General features: G+C 50.9%; 2 protein-coding genes across 2 annotated transcripts in view; one reads left to right on the top strand and one right to left on the bottom strand.

Annotated features, from left to right (window-relative positions):
- Nucleotides 1–6,693, bottom strand: part of LOC131207122 (collagen alpha chain CG42342) — an 83,056-nt gene extending 76,363 nt beyond the window's left edge. Inside the window, exon 1 of the mRNA XM_058199731.1 lies at nucleotides 5,994–6,693. Coding sequence (XP_058055714.1) covers nucleotides 5,994–6,693 — 700 coding nt within the window. The remainder of the gene's footprint in view (nucleotides 1–5,993) is intronic.
- A 10,438-nt stretch (nucleotides 6,694–17,131) lies between these two features.
- The window catches only part of LOC131211342 (cadherin-89D), a 32,625-nt gene continuing 29,908 nt past the window's right edge, over nucleotides 17,132–19,848 (top strand). The window contains exon 1 of the mRNA XM_058204770.1: nucleotides 17,132–17,201. Within this exon, the coding sequence (XP_058060753.1) occupies nucleotides 17,132–17,201 (70 nt within the window). The remainder of the gene's footprint in view (nucleotides 17,202–19,848) is intronic.

Here is a 19,848-nt window from a genome sequence, read left to right as displayed (position 1 = left end):
TTTGTGTCATAATAACTTCACCATAAGACAAAGTGAATATTTCGAATTTCGTTTTACACGCAAAATTTGAAAAAAAAAATTACGAAGAGTCACAAAAATCGTCGTAAAAAAAATTATCAGAACTTTTTGAACACACCACATATAGCATTATTAATTTAGCGTTTGCTAACCGAAATTGCAAAGTAACGGTCATATATGGCAAAGTAGACGATTTGGTTTCCACAAGGCACCGTTGCACAAGTCAATCAAAATAATGGCAAAACTACATGAATTGAACTTCGAATTCGCCAGACTTGGCTCTAAGCGACTACTGGCCGTTCACAGACTTCAAAAACGGCGCTCACCGATAAGAAATATTAGTGATTTGGCTAAAGAGGCTTTTGATAGATATTACATTCATGAGTAAAGCGAATTTAGTCCCGGGACTTTTCAGACCCCTGTGATGCTCGTTTTTCCGCCCACTTCAGACGCTGGTAGGCCGGGGTTTTGGAAACTTTGCGAGCTCAAGTGTCTACCACGCACGCTGCAGGATCGGAGCATCATTTTTTTAGAACCCAAAAAAATCTGCTGAAACCAGCAGCATTTCCACTTCCCGAGAAGCGAGTACGCACAGTGCGCGTTAATCAACCTTTCAGCACGTGCAGCGACATGACAGCAACTTCCCGTGGGGGGTTCCCGTGCGTTACGCGCGTAATCCTTCCCGGGCGCCATCAAGCGTCAAATGAGGTAATAAAATCGTGTGCCCGACAAAGGACGCCCCGGACGCCCCGATCGCCTCCTCCGGGAGTGGATTGTTTAACTTTGTGCCGTCATAAAAGTTGGACGATATTACCTACACAGACACGTACACCTCGAACAACAACTTCCGGGGGCCCGTGTGTGGGTGGGCCACGGCCTCCCATCGGATCGCCGTGGCGGTGCTTTACACTTTCGTGTCGCGCAAACAACCCACCTGCGCTTGGCCCAGCGAACGGATTCTCAACTGTCAACCGGGCGGACGTGGACCACTTGCCTCGCCCGTGCGTACATGCGTGTGTGCGAAAGGACAAATGTTAACCGTCGGGGTCAGATCTTCCCGTCACGTCGCCGACGGCAACACTTTCGCCGTGGCACGATTACATTAACGCGAACGATGCGAAACGTTGTCGTACGTGGAGACACGGCCGACACAGCAACATCATCATCATCATCATCATCATCACCACCGCCGTCGTCGTCGACGTCCCGGTGGGACGTTCCAGCATGTGTGATTTCTTAATTCTTCGCGCGGCGGCTCTCAGATTTGTTTTGACACCCGGTACAAGGGGAAACCATCTTCTCCCGGGCCGGGAGCCGGGTGTTGCAGGAAACACGCCACGATGAAGTCCCGAATTAAAGTGCTCTCTCGTCGCAGTTGCGGCGGTGGGGGAGTGCCGATGCGGGGAGTAAACGGTGGCCGCCGCACCGTCGGTTGGTGATGGAATAAAAAATATAATTTGAAAGAAACAACACGGAACCATCAACCCACGTTGGTTGGCGCGGGGAAACAACATTTGCCAAGAAGCGGCCTCCAGCCAAAAAGGAGTAAAAGGGAACTGGGCACGCAAAGGAGGCGAACGTTTAATTGCGCCTAATAACACGTGCAGCAACTGCTCCGGCTCCCGGAACCGGCTCCGGGAGATCCACTCCTCTGTCGTCGTTCGGCTCATTCGCGCGATCCACGGCCAAACTCACGTATAAATAGCTTCATCAGGGAGCCACGCCAATACACTACGCCATGCGATAAAATACGTTATGACACTCATTAAACCGTCATAAATTATACACGCACGCACGCACGCACGCTCGAGAGAACGGGCGGCGTGCGGCGAAGCCGTGCATCATCCCGAATCCTGCCCCACCGGTTGGCGATGCAAATCGGCGGCGTGTAGAGTCCGCGTCCGCCCAACCTATTTGGAGTCGTTGGCGTTCCCGAGGTGCCTCTGGCGCTGCAAACCGGGCACACCATTTGTTGCGTCTCCACACTGGGGATTGAGTGATTGGCCAAAAGTCGGTCCAGACCGAGATCGACCTGGAACTGGCACTGGAATGCAAACTGACTGCAGGCTGAAATATGGTGTCCATTGTCCAGAGACGCTCCGGAGAGCGCGTTTGGAAGACGGAAGTTTGGAGCACTTCCGTTCGCGGGTCCCGGGTCCCCGTTCCGGAGCGCCATCAAATAAATAATTGCACTCAGTACCACACTCAGTGTCCTGCTGTGCCTTTGACCCCTCTTGTAACGACACTGGCTGGGCACACTCCTTTCAATCCGTGGCCCACAAGGAATCGCGAATGGATCGCCCTTCCGATCCTGACGCTCAGGTCTGGCCCAGCGAAAGTGTCCCGGGGGGTCCTGCAGGACCATTTTTCACTGCAGCCGACAAACAATTCTCTCGGTCTGACTCCGGGGTCCGTTGTCTAGTTTTTGTTGGGGACATTTTGGGCTTTTCTTCACATTCTAACCGCGGCCGGTTTCGCAGTTTTCTTTTTGTTTCTACAAAACAACGCCGTGCGCTGCTCGTGGTGTGTGTTTCGCAGAAGGTTTTGGGAGGGCACAGTTGTGTTCTTCCTTTTCGTTGTTCCTGGAGTATTCCCGTCCAACCAACCTGACTCTGGTTTTGATATCCACCGCCGTAGGTCAGTCACCGGCACCCTCTAATAAACTGTGACAGGTCCGGTAACTAGAGTTCGCCAGTCCAGCCCACTCTGCCATCGTTCACTTTCACCCAACAACGGAATGGTCACCGGCAAATTGAATTGTCCATCAACCACTTACACATCTCGTCGGACCAGCGTCGGACCTAGGGGACCTCCGCGTCCCCGGGGGAACCGGGCAGCGGATACTGGAAATAGAAACTAATAAAAAGTGGCACCAATGGCGACGTGCAAACCTCGATCCGTTCGGGCCAAATTCTGGCCAATTCCACATGATGCGACGCACGGCATGGCCCGCGTATGCAAAGCAGGACCAAATCCGGTTCACTCTACCCAAATGAAACCAAAAACCGCCGGAATAAAAACCACCAACTCTAATCTACCCGGCGAGGCGAGGTTGCCGAGGACCTGTCCGGTCGCCGGTCGGTGGTCACTTTTATTTATTCATCAAACCTCAGGACCCCTCAGAATGGGGATGGTACTCTGTGATCGATGTTTTGGGTAGCCCCCGACCGAAAACATCTGGCACACGGATCGCCTCCCTGAAATGCTGGGGCTTCCCAATTCCGAAGCTCGCAGGTGGATCGAACACCCGACCGGGCGTGTTTGGGGTCATTTATTACGGCATCTTTAAGCGTATGAGAGATGGAACTGGAAACCGATTCGGGTTCCGTACAGTTACAGCAGCGATTTTCCATTTGGATTTTTTTCCGTGGAAATCCCACATCATTATGCGTGACCGGGAAAGCCGGGAAACTCGCGCGTTCGCGAGCACGTACCGGTGAGAGCAGATAAAGGACGGGAATTGAATCCGGCATTTATGCGGATCCGTGTTGGTAAAAAAGGGCATCAACAATACCCTCATCAATCTACCGAACGGAGCGGAGCGCAAAATTAAAGCGCACCAGGCTGTCAGCACCAAGCGACGTCCGGTAATTGGCCCACCGAATGGTGCCGATGTCACGATGAGGTGACAGTCATTAAAATGATAGTAACAATTAAAACCATGCTCTCAGTCTGTCAGTTTATCGCTGTTCGTTATCTTAAACGACCTCCACGCTTTGATGGGATTTTATTATCTCGTAGTTGAAGCAACTTGATGGGATGCGTGCATATCACTTTGGTCGCCCAGCGGTTCAGGGACCGATTTAGCATCTCGGACAGACCGAGATCCGAGTGGGAACCAATTCTTGGCGAAACTGAATAATCAAAGCCGATAGCCAGGCGCCAGTTATTGGCCAACGTCTCGGCGTGCATACCAGTTTTTGGGGGGCTCTCCCTGCTGGAGTATGTTGGTGAACCGGGACGACTAACCAATCAACAACCATCGGTAACGGTTCCGTTCCGATACTGTTCCGAAGTCCACCTCCCTGCGGTGTCGTAAACATTTTGTGCTGAGCTTCTAGTGGCTGGCTGGTGGTGCTCGAGGTCCGGAAGTACCGGACGGTCCTTTGCCACCGGTACTACGTGGTTGGAAAGGATGTGGAAAAGTTAACAATCAGGTGAGCAACACCGGAAATCCCCTGGGCCCGGGGAACAACAATTCGCCCCCGGGGTGGGCAAACCTCACGCTCTAACCGACGCTAACGAAGCCGTCGAATCGAGCCGACGGTTACTTCGGGGAGTTCGGTCCACAAGGAAGTAGGAAACAAACAACGACCACTGACCATCGACGAGGGATGCCGGTCCTCTCGACCGGCGACCGGAGACGGAGCGACAACTGCGGGGTGTCGGGTGCGGGTCTACGTGATGGCCGTGTTTAGATAAAGCTGTGTACCGACGCCTTTTCTTCATTGATTAATTACTGGTGATTTATCTGCCGACACCACGTTCACTTGCCCACCAGATGGCGCTCCACTAGTGAGACGAGACGCGTGGACTCTCGTGGACTGTCGAGGACTCTCCTTCGGCCACTGCTCCTCTGTGGTCTCTGGAAAGGCTTCGTCGATTTTTCATCGGACCAGAGAAGTGCAGCCAGAGTGGGATTGCTCGAATCGAACCAACGAACTACATTTCTAATCGCGGACCCATCGCGACGCAAAGGTCAGCGTACCGTAACGCAACGTCACGCAGTTACATGCCGTAAGCGGAGACGCTTGGCCGGGATGTCGTCTGTCGTCGCCTTTATTGGATTGCGAAGATTGAGTGTTTATGTAGCCCGCCGATGCACACGGCGTGATGGTGACGATTTTTCCGCCACACCAGCCGGGCCGGGCAAGTCGAGTCCGGGACGTGCGGTGAAAGCAACATCAGGGACCGCATCCCCATAGTCCGAGCTCCGCTCACAGGGGCCAGGGGAAATTTATGTTTGGTTGCGAGAGAGTGGCGAGCGCAGGATAAAGTGTGTATTTATTGGCCAAGGCGTCGACAGGCTGGTCGGCTGGTGGTGTCCGGAACAGCCGGCCCACTCTCCGGAACACACCCGGGCTTCCAATCGTTTCCGGATAATTTGATTTATTAGAAGTGTAACACTCGATTGTGAGCGTGTTCTTTTCACAGAACTCCAGCCCTCCATTCATCGCCATCGGTGCCGGCCACTCCTTGGCTAAGGATTTCTTTGTTTGAGGAAAAATCAATTTCCCACTTCCACTGGGAGCGAGCTGGAGACCGAGCCGGCGAACTCTGATGACTGCTCGAGCAAACGACAGCGATACGGACGATGGCTGCTGCTGCTGCTACTGACAGTTATCCCACACCCACCCCGGACAGTAGTTCCACTTCACGGACAATAATCGGTTTGCTTACACACTCGCTCACTCCAGACCCGGGCTTCGATCCGCTTCCGTTTCCCATTTGATGCGCTAATAAGTGTGATTAATTCTAATAGCCAGATTGTCCACCCGTTAGCCCCGGATCTTCGGTCCGGCTCAGAATCAAACCATCACCGAGGACGTCCAGACGGGAGAAAAGATGGTCGCCCGGAGATGGCACCAGGATAGGTGCCTGGTGTCGCGTCTTTGTTGTCGGGGTGTCTTCGATTCCGGGATTTCCGGTCCCACTGTGCCACGGTGCACGGTGTCGCAGATAACGTCACTTCCGAAGCGCACAAAGAAATCAATGCTCTCTCGGAGTCCGGCTTTATCTCGACATTATATGGCTGCCGATGGCTCTGCTACTTTGTGATTTATCTTTGTGTTGCTTCATACAATCCTTTATCCTTGCCGCAGGACCTGGCACCGTCCGTGGCCCATCTCCCATCCGGAGTGGGAGTGGAATTAAATTCAATCTCAAGCGGCAACTTTTACTTCGACTTTAAGTACTTTAATCTCGGCGTGGCATCTTCGACCTGAAGTCCTGTCCCCGATTTTTTTCGTACGTACCTGGTGGGCACATGCACTCGTTGCCCAGCTGCTGGACCGCCGCCTGGCGATCCTTGCGGGAAACCTTCAGCGCGGACAGGTCGCGCCGGATCCGCGGCAGTTCGGCGATCTGGTGCGAGATCTTGCGCACCACGTCCGAGACGCTCTCCTCATCGTCGGCGCCGGCCGCCTGCTCCGGGTAGGGGAAGTCCTTGCGTAGCGTGATCCTCCTATATACATCGCTCAGCTGGGCCTCGACCAGGCTGAGCCGCTCCTCGACACTAACTAGACTACTTAATCTACGCTCTACGTATGATTGGCGGATGCCGCAGTAGACGGAGGCCCCGAGCGCCGCGATGCACATTAAATAGAACAGGTAGCCGATCAGCGAGCGGGCGGACGAGCCGGTGGCCGGCTTCATGGGGCCCCCCTCGAGCCCGCTGCCACTGCCTTTCCTTCGGCCGGCCACCGACGAGGCGCCGGTCGCTGCTTTGGCGTTGAACTTTTTGGCGTTTCTGTCGGCAACCCTCGCGCCGCCGGCGATCGATTGCCCAACCGCTCCCGGAACCTCACCACCATCACCACCACCACTACCACCGCCGCCGCCGCAATCACCCCCACTAGCACCTGGCCCGATGGGGCAACCGCCGCCGCCACCGCCGCCGCCATCGTCGGACAGCCTCCGATGCTTCGATGCGTGCGAATCTGCAAATGTTGCCATTTTGCATCAGACCTCACACTCACGCACACACGTACACACACACACACACGGGGACACTCCTAGGCCACGCTCAGATGATGCCGGTGAACCATCTTCACTCCCGGGCCGGGGCCGGTCGGGATCGCCGGGAATCTTCAAAACTGACCACCACAAGGACCACGCGAACGCAGGTACTCCAGGCCGGAATCTTGGTGGTGGCGCAAGCTCATCGAACCTTGTTTCAATTTGTTGCTTCCTGCGGACACTTCGGACAACCCGAGGCACCACTTTTCACACTCAATCCACAAGTTGGAAAATTGCCGCGGCCACGACACAAATGGCTACTCTTTTTCCCCGGGTAGGGCGGAACGTGCGCGCGCTCGGTTCGCTCTCCGTCGCCGAACTGGAACCGCCGAACTCCGGACACCGTGGCCGAAGCCGAGGCAGCGGATGCTGCGTGCGTGCGTGAACGCTTCGTGAAATGAACCGGACACGGGCACGGGAAGCCGGAGCACCCCAAAATCGGATCGGCCGCCGAAACCAAACGGATGTGGAACACAAATTTACACTGGGCACTCAGAGCGACCGAGCCGGAATCCTCCGGCAATTCCGGTTTTCGGCGGACACGCGTTTAAGGCTGCAACAAGCGATCAGATCAGAAAACCCAGAACGGGGGGACCGCGCGGAAACACTTCTTCGGAACGACTGAAAAACCGGTGCATCCCGAGCCAGCCTCGCACCGATCACGAAACGGAACGCTCGGTCACTCGTGAGCGCCCATTCATCCCGGTGGCGGCGGCTTTCATTCGGCTGGTAACAGAGTAATTTGCATTTAAAAGTCCGCCCAAGGAACGCGCGTTTTGGTTGCCGAAAATCAATTCTCATTTCCACCCGGGGTCTGGGGCATTCGCCTGTCTGGCCTCATCTGCAATCATCCTAATTGATAAGCCATCAGAGCGATCAGCCGGCATCCGGCCATCGTTGTCCTTGTAGGCCGGCACCCCTCTTCTTATGCTCTTTTCGGCATTCTTTTTTTCTGTTTTTGGTTAAATTACAAGCCAAAGTAGGGGGAAGCCCGGGAGCTCCTCGTCGTCGTGTCTGGCGGCCCGAAACCCATTTCTGCTTTATTTGTTTCTCCGATCGTTCGGGTTCGGGCCCCGCATGCCATTCTGGCCACTACCGAGCGGCGCACGGTGCCTCCGGGGCCCAAGAAGGTAATATTTTAATTTCATCAGACACACGCAGAGCTAGGACCGCGGCGATCGGATCGAGAATCGATCGTCGCGCTGCGCGCGCAACCCAAAAAGGTGAACGCGGTGTGCAAAGATGCATGTAATTTGATAATTTTTCAGGCCTGCCCGCTGGTTCCCTTCTCGAGGGCCCGGCCCGACAGCTCCGGTGCAATTCGCCATGCAGCGGGCGCCCCGAGGGGCCCTTGGCCCTTTCCGTCCGGGTCGTGCGCGCGTTTCTTTCGCGTCTTGGCTTTCAATTTGCATTTTATGCTGCCATCGCTCCTCCCGATTCATTCGCCGGCTCGAAATCACATCTCGGCGTAACACCCCGCGTACGCAGCGTGCTGCCGTTGGCGAACGCAAACGAAAAAGGCAGCGGGAAAAATATAAACATTAAAGTCAATCGTTTGAATTATCTCTTTTCGTCCGTGGCGTGTTCATGCGGCATTGGCGCTCACTCCGTCGCGAAAGGGTTCACGCCGAGCGGCCGAATGAATTCACGGGTGCTGCTCCCGGTGGCAGTGTTGCCAGATTGACTCTTTCACTCTACGTCGGTTCAACTTCAGGAGTTCAACTTCTCGCCATCGCCAGACACCATTACTCCATTTCCGTTTATTAAGTTGTCGAGAATTATCGAGATGAGCCTCCGGGAAGCGAGCGGTGGCGTCGAAATTATCGTAACGGTTGGCGCATCCCACCGAGGCGCATGATTTCGGCCGAGGCGGCCACTCCAGCAGGACGGACGCGATCGGCCCAGCCGGGACGCCGGGCCCCCCACGACCGGTCGGGACGCCAGTGCGCCAAGTTTTAATGTTTCGGAACGGAACCGATTCCGAACGTGCGGCGTCATCATCTTGCTCTGCCATCGTACGACTCATTTAGCGCTCTCTCGGGTGGCTTCTTTGCCCGGTGCTCGGCACTAAAAGAAACCAATTGTTTTTGATTACCGATCCGAACCAGCCGCCCTGACATCTTCTGTTTACCTACTGTGAAACTGTCGGCCACACAGAAACTCCGCGCCGAAGTGGACCGCAGTCGCAATTGTTTGCTTTAAATTATGCATCCATCATGGGCATCTTCGGCTGACGACAGGCGATGCTGCTGTTTGGCGCTCGCCACAAAATAAGCTCGACTCTGTCAACCGCGCATCATACGTGACGCGCCCAGAACCCAACCCAGCCCGGCCAGCGTTCTGCTTCAATTAGGGATGGTGCGGATCAGCGGCATTCGGCATCGGAATCGGTGTCGGGATGTGTGTTTGAACAGCCGGCATGGGCCAAACGAGGCGGCCTGACACTGGCCGGAAGGACCAACATCTGGCACGGGGTCCCGAAATGAGTGGTTCCGAAGAAGAGATTCCGAAACTTCCCAATACTCCAAACACACTCAGCGAAATAAGCTTGAGGCTGCAGCAAGCTTATCCACTGTTGGGAGAATATAAATTCATTTAATTAATCTACTCCATTTCATCCGGCAAATAATCCACAAATGGCTGTCAAATTTTACCTGTTTACCTCTTATAGTTAATTCAGCACTCAATTATCTTAATTATTACATAATACATAAGTATTATTATAAGCAATTAAAAAGTAACAAAAATATTGGCAATTGATTTACCCAAAAATCAATACAATTATCCAGGGATGACCTTTGCCATTCTTAATGCATACTTTCTTTCCTATTGAAGTTATTGGAATGTGAATGAACATGAATATTTAACATTCTCATTCTCTTCTTAACATTTTAACATTCTTCAATTATGTTTCAAAATTAGCTAATTACACAATTTCGCATTTACTGGCTGATACTTTGAGACTGGCGTTTATTTTGCAGAACTATAATTTTATTAAAATGTCCTTTCTTCGTTTATGAAATTGCAAATTACTAACTCAAGAGCAAATGAACCTGGCCCAAAATTCCGCCAAAAAATTTGGCAGTATTTTCGACTCGGCTATTTGAAACAGAAATCAGGTTCTTCAGTCGCACACGTGCGCAGGCTCAGTGTAAGAAACTGTTGGGGAATTGGCTGAAATTCGTTAATGGCTCAAGGTTTACTCATTACCGTCGGAAAGAAATGATAATTTAATTCAGCTCTCCTTCCGTCGGGGCGTCTGACTCAAAAAAACAACCAGAAACCGGCACGGACCGACCGAAAAGTGGCGTTCTTGTTTCACTGCAATTTCCGCAATCACGCCAGGATCTACGCCCATCATCGGCTGGGCGAATGAAAATTTTGAACACCATCCGGGATGACGACGCCACACGGTGCGAGGGATTACGCCGGGAACACTTGAGATGTCGCCAAAGGTGATGGTGACGGGTGGTGATAAAGTTCAAGGCTTACGCAAAAACGCGTCGAGCGGGTCGGGGTAGCGGCCCGGCTTTTCAATAGATGCCAATCAGGAGCAAGGGTTTTGGTGTGAGTTTAATGATGCTGATCAGTCATCGAAGCCTCCGCTCGCGGTCATCGTCGGCGCCATTTTGGTTCGCGCTGATACGCGCTTTTATGGTCCCGCCGATCGATAGTGACAGGACAGGAGGACAACCGTTTCACCGCATTGGCCAGCGCATTATCGGTGGTGAAGTTTGCAATTTTTGTGGTCCAAAATGGATCGACCCTAAGGCTCGTAGAGGTCAAAGGGCGCCAAAGAACGAACGGGGTCAGTGACAAAGCGAAATTAGTGGCCTTGTATCTTTCACCAGAATATTGATGGTTTGACGCCTTTTTTGCTCGATTGAGAAGAGCATTCGAATCACTTTCTCTTATCATCAGCGGGTGATGTTGGACCATTGATGGGTTGATGTAGTAATAATCTAACTTTAGTTTTGTTATTACTGCCTTTGAACAATTAATAAGTGAGATGAACGCAAAAGAATTAAATTGTTAGTTAACATTGCCCTGCTTATGCACCATTTTAAATTCATTTTATAAAGTAGTGATAGGTAAATCTACTTAAGTAAATAGAAGAAGTATAAATAAAACAAATAGCAGAACGATGCTCCTTCCACCTTCCACGACATTTTTTTGACAGAAAGTTTTGAAACGAAAAGCATATATTAGCATTATAAGTTCCATAACAAGATAAATGGCAGTAAAAGAGTACTCCCAGCCCTAGGCTTTTTTTAAATTTTTGAAAATACATTTCTTTAAAAAATTTCCAGAATAAAGCATATTTAACAAACCCGTAACATTAGCTCATACGGGTCCACAACGATAGCCGTAACGTGTGCTCGAGCGCCCCACACATCATAAAGCAAAATCCGCCCTCAAAAATCATATTTCAACCGAGAGCGGCACGTCTATTAAGAGTAATTTAAAAAGGAAATTGTTCAATCCGATAAGCATCAGAAAGGCTGAAGCGCTGGGCAACCAGCGGCGCGTTCCCGCGCCGCGTACATTCGGATTCCAACAACATTCGGACAAATCCCTGCCCGCTCGGTGTGTCAGTGTAGGTTCTCAAGCACACGTATCACCCTTCCAGCCAACTCCCAGCAAAATCCAGAACCTCCCCCGACAGCCGACGACGACGAGCTGCGGTCTGTTTTGATCAGTCACACGATCGTTCCATCGTGGAAGAGATCTCCGGGGACCCTCGAGAGGCCCTCTCTTCGCGACTCTGTAGCACTTGCACCGCCATCGTAAGTGGCCACTTCCCTCTCAATTGTCGGACGCGAAGCGGAACCTAAATTAACGAGACCGGTGACATCGGCTCGGCGTGGCATTTTAACGCTACGCAGCCTGCCTTACGGGTGTTTAAAAGGAGTATCTCCGCTCCGTGGCCACACTGCGAGATGCTATCTCCAAATTCTCGAAACCATATGCACACGGGAGATCTGGCCAGCGAAGTAACCAGAGTACCGACCCCGCTTCGAGGGGTCTAACCGCGGTCCAGAGCGCGGTCGGCCAACAAGCCTCTCAATTACGACATTTATTCGTGCGGTCAGTGCCGGCCACACCAGAGCAGCGGGTACGGAACAGAACATCCAAACATCATAAACAGCCTCTGCCCGCATAATTAGACTCTATTCAATGGCGGTGCTGACATTTTTATCCCGTCTATCGCAATCAACCCCGTGGCCGAGGGTGACTTCAGGCCGGGAGGAGTCGAGCATGAGTCGACTTCATGAAGCCGACCGACCGAGGCCACGACAGTCCACAGTGCTGTGTGCGGGATAGAGTCGATCCGCCAGCACGACGACTTTACTCTGGCCACATCATAATTCATTCGCCAGCCCACCCGCTGGCACTTTTCGGGCCGGTTTTTCGGAGGGACCACACGGAGAGACTATAGCCTGTGCCTACGCAAGAATGTGTGTGTTTGGGTGAGTGTGGTTTGCGAAATGACAACCGCAGCTTCCGCAAAGGCACGCGCGCCCGACAGAAGCGGTACGAGGAACTCCTCAAGATGCTGGTAAACAACGGCGTTCCACCGAATTTTCTGGCCTAGCATCCTTCTCCTCCGTCACCGTACTTATGCTGGGCCTGCCGGTCTTTCGTGTAGGCCGCCCGGGAAGCGGAAGTGCGGAATGGCGTTGTTTATACGCATTTTTATGCTCACCAACCCGTCTAAACGCTCCGCAGTCAGCCCGGGCGCAGCGTATTAGCGAAACGGTGGAACTTGTTCACGAAGTTGGTACCGTATCCTCTCTCTTTGTTCTTCGCGTTTCCTTCGGGCTCTCCCTTTCTCTCTTTCAGCGTGTCACTCGATCTGCGTATTGTTCGGATAAAAATCACCATAATTCATCGTTTCGTCCTACGCCACGCGACTTGGCGTTCGCGTGAATGGCTCCGCCATGGAAGGCACAGTGGCACACACTGAATGGTGGTCAAAATTGAGTGACGTTACCGGAGAATTACTAACCAACCGGCTTCATTCAATAACCCTTTGTGGGCCTGGGTTACTCTCCGTCATTCAATCACCGTCAATGTCTATAATAATTAATCAACGAAGAGTTTTATGGTCTATTGAATTAGTACAGTACAGTTAATTGGAATCAAGGGCCTTAGCAAGTTAATGGAGATTCGGTCTCCATTTTTAATAGTTCATATATTGCAAGCATAGCATAATTCAAAGGTAAAGATGTGTGCTGTCAAGCTAGAAGTTAGTTGTAATGAGCATCTAAAAACCAAACATTCAATATATTCCTTAACGCCAAGTTTTCGCTTTTAGAGACGGAAACGACGTTCATTTTTTCATTTGGTTATAAAAAACGGCGTAATGTTGTTGGATGCTTGAACATTTATTTGAAAGGTTGATTCATTAAATTTTTTTATGAAAAACAATTTCGGTTAAGAGTCCAGTACGATTGGCTTGGCAGTAGCCCATTCCTATTTATCCTACATCCCATTTATGAGCACATCTTCGATTGTATCTAGTCTTATATCGGCAATGGCAATTTGAACTTCGGTCTTGAGGTCGTCAATAGTTGCTGATTTGTTCGCTGATTTTGTCTTTCATCAATCGCCAAAGATAATAGTCCAACGGTGTCAAATCGCAACTTCTTGGAGGCCAATTCACAACACCATTTCTGCTATTTATTCGCTGTGCGAAGTTGGGAAGCAGAATATCGGTTGTGGCTATCGGTGTATGGCACGTAGCGCCATCCTGTTGCAACCAAATGTCGTACAAGTTCTCAGCTTCAATTTTGCCAAAGAACCAATCAGCCAACATTTCTCATTTGGAGTTTGAATATTGTACAGTTTGAATTAAAGACTCACCACTTTGGATGGAAGGTTTTTATATTTCCCAGCATTCTGCAAGCGTAAAGCGTTCCATTTCGTCGACCTCTAAGTGTTTACAATTTCCAGAATCAAGTTGGACGTTTTAAACCTCAAAAATTGATAGTTCAAAAAGCGAGCGCTAGATATGTTTCAATGTAGGATACAACATGTTTTTTTATCGAGATTTGTCAATATTTATATCCCATCCATATGCACTCCATTGTTGCCTGAGATTCTGTCCATTGGTTGGACCACTTGTCTTCCCGTCGTGCCGTGGGCCGCATGGGTAAGGACACTGCCGACGAAGTTGGGCACCCTAATCTGAAGCAGTTGTACCATAACTCTTCGTTACCGGGGTGCGCCTGTAATTGGTTTCGTCTCCAGCCGCAGCATAGTGACGTACCGTGCCGGAGACGCAGCCTCCCGTACGCAGCAAGGTAAAGGTCGCGATAACTTTAATGAATTTTGGTTTCGCTTGCACGCGTGCGCTTCCCACTGCGTCGGCCGCGGGAACAGCGAGCACATGTATGCTAATTAAATTTTAAAGTTTCTCAAATACTTTCTTATCGCCCGGCCCCGGGGGAGATGGTGTGCCGCGGGATGGCCATGGCTCCAGGCCCTGGCCCTGGATGGTAAGGGGAGCGTTTATCAACTTCTAAGCCACCTTTCAGCCGACCGCTTATGGGTCGTAGCTGAAGTGGAAAAATTTCTCTTCCCAACACACACACTCGAGGTATAGTTAGTCCTACTCAACATGCCCGGCCCCCCTGGCACACACAAAACGGGTTGAAAGGATACTCCCGGTGCGCAAGGACGCAACTTAGACCAACCTTATTTGCATTCTAACGACAATGCAATTATTTTGTGCTAGACTAGAGACGAACCCTGTTGGCCGCCGTATGCACGAACCTAAAAAGTCCATTAAATATAAATACCACAGCAACGATGGCAGAGCCCCACTGCTCCGTTCCGATTGCCGATCCAGCTTTCGGTTTTATCCAGTGTCTTAGCTTTCGCTGACAGAACATTGGCGGTGGCGAAAACTTTCCGACTACTCTGAGCGACGCGGTCCCTCAAAGTGTCGATTCATTTCTACACTTCGAGAGCGACGACGTAGTGCGGACCATCGGAAAAGAAAAGAAAAAGGGGCGAGAAAACTAAAGCAACAGCATCGCGGCAATGAAAAGTAATTATAGTTATTCTGAGCCTGAGGGCTACCTAGGCGGGGAACTATAGGCGAGGATGAAGTTGGCACTGATAAACGAGTGTCGGTTGACAATGATAAAACTCCTGGATAAACCCCCCGCCGGTGCGGCAGGAGAGTTTCTCCACGCCCACAGACGGAGTGCGGAGACAAATAGCTCTCGCTCGTAGTAAATACAATTAATGAAAAGTTTATAGAATTTACCGAACAAATTATCCTAACCAAAACAGTTTAATCGGCCGAAACTATGCTCATCTATCGTGTGAACTCCGTTGTCTGGAAAGAGTTGAAAGCGTTTGCTGAACCCTCAAGTCGCTCATCGTCGCTTTTGAAGACTGAAGTGCTTGCCGCGTTCAAAACAGCAGTTGTTTATAGCATTCAACTAATCACACTGATTACTATAACCATGAATTTCTGGCCGTTAATTGATCGACTAATAATAATAACTGTCAACTATTGTGATCATTGTGAATTGCAAAAGTACTTCCCATTACTGCCATACTTGAAAACATGATCTGTGTTATGAGCATTGTCTGGAAATTCTCTGGACATAAACTTGCGCCCGATGAATTTAGTTGAAGAGCACGAAGTTCGAAGTTCTCCAAAGTGGACCACAAGACTTTACATCTTAGTTCATTGAGAACTAATTTTATATATTTTTGTCACACACTCAAACAAGTGATAAACTATGAATAACATTTCTCACGATGTACTTAAAATCCATACCAAACAATCGTCAAACACTTCAGAATTTTTTATATTTTTGATAGACATAGACATGATAGACATAGAGACATAGACGTTTTGGAAATTTGTAGTGGAAATGGAAATTTGAATATAATTTAATTTCTCAAAATAAACCATCAGGTTTTCCCCAAAACTCCATAAGGCATCTGAATGAGTTAGATAAAAATGTTAAGTTCATTATGATCAGTACTGCGAACAAAGTTCTCTTTGGCATGTTTTTAAAAACCAAAGCTTGACAATTGCATAGTTTCCCAGAACTTTGTTTTATTTTGAGGTGATCAACTAAAGTTAGAGGACTTTTGTAAGCGATGTTCGGAGGCCTTTACCAACAAGTATCGTCCATCATCCAAGCATTTGTTTGATTCCTGAGTGCCCGTTGAACCTGGACCCTTTTGGTCGTGTATTGTGGCATTGGCATTAACATTTCTTGATCCAAATCCTTACCGGTTATGAACCGATTACAAAACGGTTCTGAAACGGTGAAGATAACCGGTGACCACCCAATCTCCGACATCATGCCTAGCAACCATCCAAGGATGCTTTGCTCAGTGTTATACCTTGCGAGTAGTGCGACTACAACTAGTCCTAGAGCTAGTAGTTAGAAACTAAAGTAAAGTCTGAAACATTATTGACCACCCATTAATTTACGTGCATTAATTTAAACTGCGAAATGGTAATGCGAGAATTGAAACTGCTTATTGGACTCCAACTTCCCATCCAGTCCCATGCGGAAAAGTTTTCCGAAAAGCTCGCCAAACTCTCCACTCAAGCCCAAAACTCTCCGCCTGAGCCAGCCGCGCCCGTCTTCCGGAAAAGCCCAAGCCTCCGAGCCCCGTGAAAGCTTTCGGGCACGCGCTCGTTTGAGAAAAGTGCGCACTTTTCCCCAACCGCGTGCCCTCTCTCTCTCTCTCGCGCGCGCGGGGCCACATTTCACCTGGAAGCTTTCTCTCGCGCTCGCTGCTTTCACGCCCCATTCCCGCTCCCGTGTGCTTTTCTCTCGAAGGCTCGCAAGCCACATTGACGCAACGCAAACCGCACAGGTGGTGACCGCGGGCCGCAGCATTCGCGCATCGTCGATCGGACCGATCGGACACACGGCGGGCCGCGCTCCTCATCGACTGCAGTTTTCGCGTTTCTTCCCCGCGGTGCCCCTTCGAGTGCTGTGTGTCTGGTGGTGAGTGTCTGGATTACGGGATTCCTGAAGTGAAGTTCCCGAAGTTAGAATGCGATCGGAAGTTGGCTGCTGAGTGTGCGCGAGGCGAGGCGCCAGTGATTACGCGAAAAGTGAGTTGTTTGCGGCCGTGCCGAGTGATGCCGAAAGCCGAAAGTTCCCTTATTCGGTGCGAACCGGGAAGTGAAATGAAGTGATCGGGAGTTGGTGGCTGCACGACGGCGGTGCACTATTGGCACTCTGGTATTGGTGGTGGTGGTGCGTGTCAGTGCGTTCGGCCCAGAGGCCCTTGTGCGCCATTTGCATCGCTTTCTTCGGCCGCCGGGCCAGCATTCCAGCCAGCCAGCGCGGGTCCCAGCATCGGGCGGGAATTCAAGACGAAAATGAGCTTCATCAGCAGGATCAGCGTGTTTCTGCTGCTACTCCTGGCGGGCGTAACCAAGCCGAATCAAGGTTAGTATCGCCCCGAAACGGGGACACGCTCACCCGCGGGAGACTGGGCCGGTGCCAAACCAGTTCTTCCCGCAGGAAGAACGCCGCCGCTCGCCACTCGTAAGTGTGTCACATTTTTCCTTTCGTTCGCGTCACCCGCCCGGCTGCTGCTGCAGTGGCCATGGCCGTTTCCGTAAGACCTGCTCCGGGCGCATTCGCGCGTTTGTGCGGACCGGAATCGCAAACCGATGACGGCGACGCACTGTACTGTTATGTTTTCTCCTTAAACTGTTGTTTTTATCTTCGGGGTTCATTTGCTCGCGCTGGTCCAGGGCAGCTCCAGGCCAGCTCCACACACGTGACCCGATTTCGGAGCCTCATTTGGGGCCGGCGGAAGCCGTTGTCACCGGGAGACGGGACAAGAAACGACGCAATAAATTGTGCGTAATTAATTGCGCGGCGACGACCACACGACGGCATCTTCTGAAAAACCCGGGAAAAAGTACATTTCGCCCGTTTTCCCATTTTCCTCGGGCGCTTCCCGCCAAAAATGTGGCAATTGCGATTACGGGGCCGTCCGGTGGGCGGTTCCGGTGACGCAGCGCACGGTCGGTTCAATTTCGGCCGGCACCACCTTTTTCACGTTCCCGTGGAGGGGTCCGGCGGGCGGACGGACGGACAGTGGCCCCTCCCCCCCTTGTCGGAATGCTCCCGGCACGAAATGTAATCAAAATAAAATACGAAACGTGTCGTCGTGCTGGGCCGCGCCTGGCCGGGGTTATCCTCGTAAGGATCCTCCGCTTGGCTACGATTGTTTCCGTCGGCCAGTTCGTCGAACCGGCACACAACTCCTTTCGACCGAGCCAGCGTACGCACACAATCATCCTCCATCAAGGAGACCACCATTATCGCGGTGGCAGCGCCAAACATCATCATTACTCCCCAGCTTCGCCAACAAAACTCCCACAAAACTCCCATGGCGGAAAACATGGTGCGATCATATCAACGGCGTTTGCACGTTCCCTCTTATCGGCGGAGCAGCTCTCCTCCCGAAACGTGCCCCGTTGCCGGTCCGGTTGCCGTTTTTTTTCGGGGCGTAATTTTCGCTTGCGCATAGCGGTGGTCCAAGGCTTAAAGCCAGGCCAAACCCGGCGCACTATCAGCAGGTGGGAAACTAATTACTTTCTCCCGCGGCCAAAGCCCGTGGCCGGAAACACAGCCTCCCCCGGACCAGCCTAACGGTTCCTGCTGACCGTTGTTCTGTTTGTTCTTGTACCCCTTCCCTCCAAAGGCCCAGCATTCTGAGCAGTTTCGATTCGCCTTCTCCGGTCCGGCGGCCGCCACGGAGGCTGGGCGCGAAATTAAAATGGCCACCTTTTCGAATTCAATTACCTCTAATCATGAAGTTTACTTTCGATCGATTTCGGGCATCGGGCGCTCTTGTTTGGGAGTGGCCACCGCGCACCGGTACTTCCCACCCCGGGGGTCGCTGAAGTTGCGGAAGTCATCCGGAAGTCGTGATAAATGGTGCGCTTTAACTCAGCGCGTACTTACTTGCCGCTGGTTTACCGCTCGGAAGGGCGCACCAGAACCGAGAAAAAAACCAACAGGGACACGTCTATGAATGGATGGAACTTCCACATTTTTTCCTCTTTTTTGTGGGACGTAAATTTCTCTTGGGGGGGTTTGGGTTTTCAGAAAATGGATGTATTTCAGCTCATGAATACAACATGAGCGCGCCGTGTGCACCTTTTCCGTGTGCTGCCATGTTCCGTGTCCCTTCGTGCTGCGTAAACAAATAAAAACAATCCAATTCAAGGATTCGGAATAAATGACTTTAGTTTGTTCTAGGTTTCATTGAAAAAACGGGGCCCTGTCGGGGCTTAATTTGCGCGCCATTTAGAATACTACATACATGGTCTGTGAGTGTGTCCGTAAACCGGTAACACTATCCACGTGTTTGCTGATTAGTCCACAAATTGGTTAACAGAAGGAACAAGAGCTCTGATAGGTTTTCGTAAGAATACTCTCACATACAGGTTGTACACCAAGAGCCGGCCGGGTTGGACCAGGTTCGTTAGAGAAATTCCAAGAACTGTTTCCGTCTACGTGGAGCCAATGGAGTGTTAGTTGGAAAAAGGCGGTTGTATATGTGGGTTAAATTCTATCCCCACATTTTATGGCTTATTTTTTTCTTTTTGTTTTTATCGCCTTCTCTGGAGAGAGGCTTAAAAAAGGCCTGGCTTAAAATAGAGACGACAATTCTTGGAGTTGGTTAATGCCTTTTTAACGAACCTGATCCAAGCCAACCGCCTCTTGGTATAACCTAATTAGAGTGATTTTCCCAAAACCGGTCTAAAACTGTTGCCGACGATCAACTTTATGGCGATGATGATTTTTATGCGACTTACGGTGCTTGTTATGGGACTACGCCAATTTCATCGTCTTTCTCAGTGGATTTGATGTTGTTTAAATTGCTTCCAGTGTCTGCAATGATTTGTTTTGCGAAAGGTTCGACGCGTTCTAACCCTAGAATTGCGTAATGATTGTGAAGAACGGTTCTTTTCGTTTCTCAATGATTAATTGCCCTTCTTTCGTTCTGTTTTGTATCTGATGTGCTAACTCGGAATCACATCTACTATCTTACGGTCTTTCTGTCCGATTTCGC

Source organism: Anopheles bellator, chromosome 2, assembly GCF_943735745.2.
Source record: "Anopheles bellator chromosome 2, idAnoBellAS_SP24_06.2, whole genome shotgun sequence".
Taxonomy (NCBI): Eukaryota; Metazoa; Arthropoda; class Insecta; order Diptera; family Culicidae; genus Anopheles; species Anopheles bellator.
This window is presented reverse-complemented; position numbering and strand designations above follow the sequence as displayed.